Source organism: Myotis nattereri (genome assembly GCF_964212035.1).
Source record: "Myotis nattereri genome assembly, chromosome: 3".
In the NCBI taxonomy this organism is placed as follows: Eukaryota; Metazoa; Chordata; class Mammalia; order Chiroptera; family Vespertilionidae; genus Myotis; species Myotis nattereri.
In genome coordinates, this window is record NC_138077.1 from 64,038,281 (window position 1) to 64,048,601 (window position 10,321).

A 10,321-nucleotide genomic window follows, 5' to 3' on the forward strand; every position below is an offset into this window, starting at 1 on the left:
TTTCCCTCCTGCTGTGGGAGAGGGAGGAGGGGAGAAGAGTGAGGAGGTGGGTCTGCAATGAAGATAAGTAACCTGTTAGGATCAGAGAGGAGTGGGGAACTGCAATGCCAGAGGAGTCAGACCTGTGAGAGTTTCTGAAAGTAGCAGCAAAGAGATTGGGGCAGTGCTAGGACCTGAAAAATCAAGGGCAAATAGAGCAAATCTCTATTACTGTTTTTAGTAGACCTCCTGCCCCACTCACACAAGAGCCTTCTCTCTTCCTCAGTTCTCAGTCCCTGCCTCTAACCTCCAGTCCAACCAAGCTAAACAAAATGGTGAGCATTCACTTCACCCTTTCTCTTATGTCTAGAGGAAGTGAGGGTGTAGGGCAAGCATGTAAAACTCAAAGACTAACATGGTCCAAATAAACAAGGTTTAAATTTATGTGGGCCACAAAGAAACAAAAGCTTCAATTTTTATAGAAACGTAGGTTTATTTTGATAGAGACATGCTAGATATAAAGGGCAGAAATAAATGAGTAATCATTAACATAAAATAATAGAATATTTAAATAAAAATTAATATTTTTTCTTGAACATTAACTTACCAGACACTGAATAACTGCACAAATTAATAAGTGTAACGCAAATAAACCTATTTTTCTTGTTCTCGGAAAGTGAAATCTTTCCTGTTGCACACACCAAACAAGTCAGTGCAAGACTAAAGACGTGGCAATCAGCTGCTAAAATATTCACTGCTAGTATTAGTGGGGAGAAATGATGCGCCTACATGCAAGGCATATAAGGGAAATGAATGCAACATAATTATAGTAATCAGTCATTAGCGAACATTGTAGTTATTAATAATTATGTATAACAGGATATTGTAAAACTTAAGTTACAAAATTTTTATTAAAATGTTTCTTTCATACTGTTATATTGGCTGGGCCGCAAAAATATTTGTTGTGGGCTGCATGCAGCCCACAGGCCACAAGTTAGAACTCACTTTAGATGTAATATGGCTCCAGCAGCAAAGATGTCTGGGAAATGTTGGATTCTCTGTTTAACTCTCCGTAGCCTCGGGCTTGACTGACTACCCAGACAACCAGTAAGGCTGCCCAAAGATAAAAAGTCATGCCCCAAGGAAGTAGTTTAATAAGTGTGGTAACTCCCTGACATTACCTGTTAACTTAGAAATGCATTATTTTTTCTGGTGGACTATGGGACTATCCACTATATGGTTTTATTATGATCCCCCTATAGAAAGGAATCCTGTCCAGGGGAGGGGTGTGGATTTTTCCAGGCTGGCCACCACTGGGAGAAGCTGCTTTGCTCTTGTATGTAATTTTATCCTATTAAAGGTCTGATGAATTTGAATAAAGCTATGCGTCAGTCTTGGGAATGGATCCTGAATTTAGACTTTTGGGGCTTTCCCCCAGCAGAGGGGCTCAGAGCTAACCTCTACAAGGAGTTTCATTTGATTCTAGAAACAACTGAGATGTAAACATTGTTATTACCAATTCACAGATAAGAAAACTAAAGCTAAAAGAAAGCAACTTGGCCACGGTCACACAAATATGAAAGAAGTTTAAAAATCCAAGCATTGTGTGACTCACCCTTTCTACTATGCTATGATTTCAAGCTTCTGAAATTAACAAAATTTTATATGTAAAAGTTGAAAAGCTGTATATAGTTAAATACTTTTAACCACATAATATAACAAATGTTAATTTATGGAGAGCTTTAATTATAGAATGTATACATGTAGTTTTCTGAATTTTGTAAAATAACTAGAGGCCCAATGCACAAAATTCAGGCAAGAGGTTCAGCCCTCCCAGCCCTGGCTTTGTCCGGAAGGATGTCCGGAAAGTCATTTGGCTGTCTGGTCTAATTCTTATGCTTTTATTATTATAGATAGCACTAATTAAGCACTCAATGTATAGGCAATGATCCATGTTCAAGAGGAATTTGAAATATCACTAATATTAAAACAACTATATTATAGGTAAAAAGTTGTTTGATAAATTGAGATAAGAATTAGAAATAAAAATTATCTCCCTCCTTTATATGTTTTACCATAGCCAGAGTATATGGTATAACAGAGGTATTATATTTTGTGCCTAAGGGAAATTGAATTTAGGAATATGCACTGCCACGGAGTGCAAATGAAACCTGGACTCAGAAATAATAGTCTCATAAAACATAAAACTAAGTATGTGTGCTAAGCACCACCTGGAAGTGGACCTTACCGCCTCAGTGGATTAAGGCCCTGCAGCCACACGCAGGAGCTTTCTCCTGTCTTCACCAGGAAAGTGCGTCTTCCTGCCTGCTTTTCCCTTCCTCTGGACGACTGCTCCCCTGACTTGGCTGCCGGATGGCCCTGTGTCTGTGGTAAACAGGCGAATAGAAACAAGACGCCTCACTCAGTGCCATGCCCCTGTAGAAAAACCTGTGGGAGGCATATGAATACCTGGTGATTGAGATGGTTCCGGGCACATTCAGATGGTTCTGTGGCAGCATGGTGCAATCTGTGAACACTTCGATAAACATTTCACTCTTGGAGAGTGTGTAGGCAGTCGGATGAAAATTTTCATGCTATGAAAAAATATGTGAGTGCTGTGGCCTCCGCCTCTACCCCATTCAACTACCTCTCCATCATGCTATGAGAAATGATGGGGAAATTTGTGTATATATACTAGTTTATGTATGTATATGTGTGTATATATAGGTATGCATATATGTATAAATACATGTCTATATATATATATAAATATACAGTTATACCTAAAAAAATGAAGGAAAAAGAAAAAGACTTTTATATTCTAAAATAGACAGAGGCTTTAAAATAAATTTTTCAAATGATGAGTTCTGGACTTGACCTGAACGCAGAGCAGGCTAACCCACTGGACATGTCTGTAGATTGAAATACTCTGCTTTTTCTGATAAATGTCGGAGGGCAAGTAATTCATTTCAGAAAACTAGCTTGAAACTTTAGTCATCCTATAAAACACCTGTCACCAGCACCATCCCCTCAAATGCTCTACATTGAATCATATTGACCCTAAACCTCAGGAAGGATGACATCTAGGTATATAGCAGGCAGTTTATGCAATAAGACTGTAACTCAGGAGAGATTGCTAACCTCAAGATACATTTTTTGAATTCATTGGCACACAGGAAGTAGGGGAAGCAAGAGGAGGAGGAGATTGCCTAGGGAGGATGTGCAGGCTGGGAAGAGATGAGAATTGAGGACAAAATCTAGAAACATTAGCATTAAGGAACAGATGAAGGAAAAGAAGCCTTGAAGAAGACTGAAAATGATCTTTCAGAGATGGAAATCAGGAGAGGCCAAGAAGAGAGGGTGTTTTAAGAGAGTGTACTGGGTAGAGATCAAGGATTTTTTTTTTATTCTTCTGAATAATTAATAGAGAAAGCATCTTAGTGAAAATGCCAAGGAAGGTACTAATATTTTTTGAATACCCACTGTGTACCAGGCACTGAGCTAACCATTGTGCATGTGTTGGAACATGAAAATGTTCCTTGAATGTGGGTTTTTATGGATAAATATTCAAGATTTAATACATTTTTAGCCTTTCGGCCAGAACCGCCATCTTCCAGTAATTCGCCAAAATGACTAACACAAAGGGAAAGAGGAGAGGCACCCGCTATATGTTCTCTAGGCCTTTTAGAAAATGTGGAGTTGTTCCTTTGGCCACATACATGCGAATCTACAATAAAGGTGATATTGTGGACATCAAAGGAATGGGCACTGTTCAAAAAGGAATGCCCCACAAGTGTTACCAGGGCAAAACTGGAAGAGTCTACAATGTCACTCAGCATGCAGTGGACATTATTGTGAACAAGCAAGTTAAGGGCAAGATTCTTGCCAAGAGAATTAATGTACATATTGAGCATATTAAGCACTCTAAGAGCCAAGATAGCTTCCTGAAATGTGTGAAGGAAAATGATCAGAAAAGGAAGGAAGCCAAAGGGAAAGGTACCTGGGTTCCACTGAAGTGTCAGCCTGCTCCACTTTGTGGGAACCAATGGAAAGGAGCCTGAGCTGCTGGAACCCATTTCCTATGAATTCATGGCATGATAAGTGGGAAAAAATAAAAAAGACTTCTGTGCTGATAAAAATGATTCTCTTAATTGAGTAGAAGTGTGGCATCCCTTCTAAAATAAAAAGAAATATTTAATACATTTTTAAATATGTGAAGCTTTAAGTACATTTTCTGAGAAATAATGAATTCTAATTTTGTCACTGCCAGAAGCTTGCACAATGGCCTGGAACAAATCACTATCTGTCTGGGATTTTGTTTTCTTATCCATAAAATAAAATAGAGGATTTGGAAATATCTCTCAGTTTCTACATTTACTGATTTCTGGTAAATGTCATTACATTGCTACATTCAGCAATATGGTCTAGTGGTTAATGAGTCCATCAGCCAAAGATCCAATCCTGACTCCACTGCATTTATTTGCTTATTTGTTGAGAACCATACGGAGATATTTGAACTTTTTTGTGCTTTAGTTTCTTCATGAATAAACTACAGTTAATAATAATAGCTCTTATCATCCAAAGCAATTATAAGAATTAAATAAGCTAATGCTTACAAAGACCTTGCCATAGACCTAGGGCACAGTACGTACTCAGCAATTGTTTTGTATTTGTTGGTGGTTATATTATCATAATGATCTCAGATAAGATGATTATGAGCATTGACATCTTTAAATTCCTATTACACAACCAGGACTCAGCAGAAAAGAACTAGTCCAGTAGAAGAGCTGTTTCAGACTGTGCTTGGTTGAGTAATTAAAATCATAGTTTTAAAAGCATAAGTAACAGCTAATGAATTGGCAAAAGTTTTAACCATCAACTTTTGTGTCATGTTCTTTCTCCTCTTATCCTTGTTTATGTTGAGAAATTAATCTCAAGTAATAAGGAGCGGGATGGAGTGCATCACACCAACACACTGCATTAGTGATAGTGCTGACAATTTAATCAAGGTATCTATTCATGATGATGTTTGTAAAGTTGGACCATTGTCAACCTAGATTAAGATCACTCAAGGCCATGGCAGGATCACTCTTTGTTTAATCAAACTAAGATTTTTCATCCAATGTATGCTCCAGTCACAGTTATTGACAGTAAGTTTCATATTAAGCACCTGTACTTTGAAAAACAAATTCCCCTAAATAAGTACATATTTTTAATATTCATTATTTATATTTACATATATTCAGTGCCAAATCATCCAAACTTGTGGTTGATTTGATGCTAGTAATTTAAGAAGGGTAGGGCCAGATTTCGGTCCCATGATTTCTTCCATTCTAAACCGATCCTATATAATAAAAGGATAATATGCAAATTGTCCCCTCGGGAGTTCAACCAGGAGACCAGGAGTTCAATCGCTCACTATGATGCGTGCTGACCGCCAGGGGGCGGCATGGAACATGGTGGGCAACCAGGGGTGGCAGCAGGGTGCTGCGGGAGCAAGGGAAGGAGGAGACTGGGAGGCAGGAAGTTAGGAAATCTGATCAGCCCTGATCACTGGCCAGGCCTAGGGACCCTACCCTTGCACAAATTTTGTGCACTGGGCCTCTAGTATTAGTATATAGACAGGCTGCTGATAAATTATGTCAACTGAGCCACAAGGCTTCCTGAAGAGTAGGTAATTTGGACCATCACAGGGAATCTCAATGACCACACCACAGACACCTGTTGTTTGATTTAATTTTATATTTCCCTTCATTTTACTGGAAATGGTGCTGCACTGCAAAATTTAGAGCTGTGGTTTGCAAACTTGACTGCACATTAGAACCAGCTAGGGGTGTTTCAAAAATCCCAATGTCCAAGCCATACCATATACCAGTTAAACTAGATTTCCTGTGGATTGGACTCAAACTCAATAGTTCCTAAGGCTCCCCAGTTGATTCCAATTTGCAGTCAAGCTTTAGATTTAGAACCAGGGCCTTGGAACCTTGCCATCCAACCTTGCCAAAATCTGATTCATAAATTTTTATGTTAAAGGTATGTGTTTGTCAAATATTGCAGTTTTATCTGCAAAGTTTTTCCTTCCTAATTTAATGAAAAGATACAGTATTTTTTTTTCATTTGAAGGTCTATGTTCTATGATCCTAGCTAGCTAGAGATGAGTTTATGCAGTGTGGTGTGTGCTTTGGCTTAGATCATTGGCTCTTATCGGTAATTAAGAATTGCCTCAGGAGCTTGTGAAATATGCAAGTTCCAGGTCCCTTTACCCATAATTTTTGATTTAAGCCTGAAAAAAAAAAAAAGTCCCAGATATGTGCATTTTACAATGTCCCAGTCCAGTTGTGGGGTTGGGAACATTATAAAGTTAACAGAAATCTGGGCTCCACCCCTGGGTCCTCTGGTCTAGAGAATAGAGGTAAAGTTTAATATAGCAGTCAGCTCTTGCTTCATAACAAATCCTCCCAAAACTTAATGACTTGTAACAATTTATTGTTGCTCAGAAGTCTTTGGGTGCTTCTAGTCTCAGTTGGCTTTAATCAGTCATCTAGGGTCCTCTAGGTATTGGCTTTGCTGAAGTTGGCTGGATTCCCTCACATGTTGGGGGCTGGCTGGCTGTTGGCAGTCTGTTGCTTGGTTTAGGACGGCCTTGGTTCTTCCCATGTTTCTCTTATATCCCTCTAGCAGGCTAGCCCAGGCTTATTCATGGCAAAGGAAGTAGAGCAATAAAGAAAGCAAAAGCCTACAAAACACACCATCTCCTCTGCCACACTCTATTGGCCAAAGCAAGTAAAAGTTCAGTCCCGATTGGGAAACAGATTCCACGTCTTAAGGGGAGGAGCTCCAAAGTCATATTACAAAGGACATGGACACAAGAAGAGGTCAAAGACTGCAGCCATTTTTGCAATAGACTGACCACACCCATGCATCCATTTCTTTAACATTTTAGCATGTTTTATTTCCTGTACTTGTCAGGGTAATTGATGCAGTATGTATTATTAGCTACATTTTAATGCTGCGGATATCCCAGAGGATGATAAAACAGTTGCGAATGATGAGTAGGGACAGACCTCAGGTACAATTTTCAGATATGTATTTTAACTTACATGAGCAACAGAAGATGAATTCATTATCAGTTTGGCAGTGAGAGTGTATTAAAGTGTAAATGTGCTGCTTTTGTGAGATGGAGGTATTTTATGAAAGAAGTTGGCACCCCAGTTCTGATTTATTTTATCAGATTTTGACGCAGTGGGGCATATGCCGCTGATGCCTAATGCTTCTATTCAGCTCCATCTCAGGCCTTCGAGATGGGAAACTGAAGGATTATATTCATTTGACCTTTGGGGAGAAATTGCTTGGTGATCTAGTAATTGAGGTTGCAAGGATGACTATCAAACCTTTATCCCTGGTGGAATGATTGTGTAATATCATTTTGTGATTTAAAGCCTCTGCAAGAAAAGTTAACTTTTGTAAAGGGAAAAAAATACATAGCAATGAGAAACAGGAACACTGCTTTGGGCCCTGCACCAGCCCCATTTAACCTGCTGTGTCATTTCTCATCTTGCTTTTCTTATCTGTAGTTAAAGCCGGAGTCCTTCGCCTCCTTACAGAACCAAGGGGGAAAGCTCTATTTTCATATGGCCAGGCAGATGTGCCTAGTCAGCATATCAAGGCAAGTGAGCCAAATAGTTTCTAAGATAAAATAAGACCTAATGCCAGGTTTTGCTTTTTTACCTGAGGAGGTGTGTTATAGGAGAATGGTGTAAAATACTTTAATGCTCTTTTATACTTATTTGACATCTCTTACACAATTGATTCTGTAGCAATTCAACTTTGGTTTCTTATTGGGGAGTGAATTTACTTTATTTCTGACTTCACTGAGATACCAACAGGGCACTGTATATTTGGGGGGCTTGGGTCAGAGGTCATAGGTGGTAGGCCTGATCCCAGGCTTTATTTCCTACCAGACTGAGAGATCCTTAGGATAGTACAGCATATACCTTCTTCATCTTGTAGCTTAGTCAGGTGCCTGACAGTGAGAAGTATCATAGGATTGTGGATCAAAGATTAGGATCTGAAAACAGATTTCCTACACAGGATACATCTGAGTATATGGGAGAAATGTTAGGGGATGTGTCTTTTGTAGTATGGAAATGGACTTTCTGAGTTTCATTTCTGTTTGTGCCATGTGCTGAGTGACCTTGGGCAAGTTACTTAACTGCTCTGTGCCTTTGTGCTCACCTGTAAATGGTAATAAAAATAATGTCTACTTCTTAATATTGTGAAGATTAAGTGTGGCAAATATATAAAATACTTAGATAAGGGCCTAGAACATAATTAATACTTAATAAATTAGTTCTCATTGCTTAATAAATATATGTTCAGTGAATAGAAAGAGATGTTATATTAATATCATATAATCTGACTATAGATTATGTGAAGTGGAAGAATTTCTAAGGGAAAGGAGGACAATTTTTAGAACTTAAAGAAACAGAATTAATAAATAATATATGTATTAATAATCTACTTTCTAGACACTGTTTTTCTACCTTGCCTGTTTATTGTATCTCTAAGTTTTATCTAGCTTTTCCTTTGCACACATAAATACAGTTCCCTAGTTCCTTCCCATAGGCATTCCTCTATTTAACATGATTTATAGTCTGATTACATAATATTTAGATAAGCTTACAATGATCAATTATTATGGTTTTTATTTAATGTATGCTCTTAATTTATTTTGACCTATTCATTTAATTGGGATTATGCATAGATCCCCCAAGCTTAAAATGAGAGTATTTATATTTTGCCTGAAAAACATTTTTGTTGTTTACTTTTAAAGATGATATTAAGTGTATGAAGTCTCAAACTACCATTAGCAAGAGAGGCAGAAAAAGGAAGAAGGCTTGGACTTTGGTATTAGAGAGGGGTTCAAATCTCAGCTCTTCTAAGAGAGGCTTGAAGTTATCTAATTTCCCTGAGCCTCAATCTCCTCGTTAAAAGAGAAGTGTAATTACTGGACAAGATTGTTATGGTGCCTGGCACACAATAGGTACTCTGTGAAGAATAGCTGTTAAAAGAGCTAAACTTGGCTCTGGAAAGGGTTTCATGGTGGGTAGATAGGCAGTAGCTGTTAAATGAAGGCACACAATACACACACAATATGTATATGTGTATACAGGTGCTCACTCCCAGCTCCAGGAAGGGAAAGAAAGTGCTCATTCCCCCAGGGAGCCAGCCAGCCTTCCCCAGATGTGTGTATGTGTGTGTGTGTGTGTGTGTGTGTGTGTGTGTGTTTTCCTGGTTTACTCCAGTAAACCAGGATGAAAATCAAGGAGGGGCCCTGCTATACTATGTGATTGCATGTTACCCTTCTGATTGAGAGGGGCCAATGAATGACAGTAGACAAAGAAGCTGGGTGGGTGGGTCTGAAAGTGGAAAAGGGGCCCAATGGCAGCAATGTGAAGATGCTCTTTGAGAAGTGTGAGGTCGTGTCATGCTTATTTTATTTGCTGATCCTCCACCAAGCCTTCCACGGAGGGCAATGTCTCATTATTCTTTTGAGCCTTGGTAGACTCTTATCTAGGGGAGAGGGCAGACACAGGGAGAGAAGGGGCTTGGCCAAACCCCTTTCCCCAGAATGTGACATTTCTACTCTCCCTCCCTTTTAGATCTGGGGAAGGCTGCCTGGCTCCCTGAGGGAATGAGCACTTTCTTTCCCCTCCTGGAGCTGGGAGTGAGCACCTGTCACACACCAACACATCTCTTCCTGCACAGCTTCTTCTCCTTCAGCTCCTCCAGGTCTCTCCCCTAATGGAGGAGAAGGTGAGCATAAAAGGAACTGCTAAAGGCCCATGAATATTTCAAATGGAAAAGCCAAGAGACTCCATTAAACCCTGTATAGTCTGCTGTAAATGGAGAAAGAAGCTGAATAATGAAATGAGCAGAGATACTAAAGCGATATCAGAGCAAACCAAGCAGATACAAAATAAAACGCTTCTCACCAAGACAAAATCCCCATTTCCTCTGTAGCCTGCAATCTTGGCCAATTCTTTGTAGACCTCTGACATCCTTGTGCCTATCACCACAAAAAGGCAGAGAAGACCACATAACCCAATGGTTAAGAACAAGCTTTTCTAGTCCAAGAATCCTGGTTGGACTTTGGTTTCTCAGATTGACCATGGAAGGGAAGATTTTTGTCTTTTTTTAATGTTTCCACTTTAATATGCTAAATGAGCCAACTTAATGCGGGGAGAAATGAAAAAAGTATAAGTATAGAATATTAATATATATTTAGAGGATTCTGGATTTATGCTCTGCTGATTCTCTTAACTATTCAACCTGCTCACAC

General features: G+C 39.0%; 1 protein-coding gene across 1 annotated transcript; it reads left to right on the forward strand.

Moving 5' to 3' along the window:
• Positions 1-3,608: 3,608 nt before the first annotated feature.
• Positions 3,609-4,040, forward strand: LOC308516538 (large ribosomal subunit protein eL21-like; the record flags this gene model as incomplete). The annotated part of the gene is made up of 1 exon (XM_081087554.1): positions 3,609-4,040. One exon carries the CDS (start codon positions 3,609-3,611, stop codon positions 4,038-4,040), a length of 432 nt encoding a protein of 143 aa, XP_080943680.1.
• Positions 4,041-10,321: the final 6,281 nt, after the last annotated feature.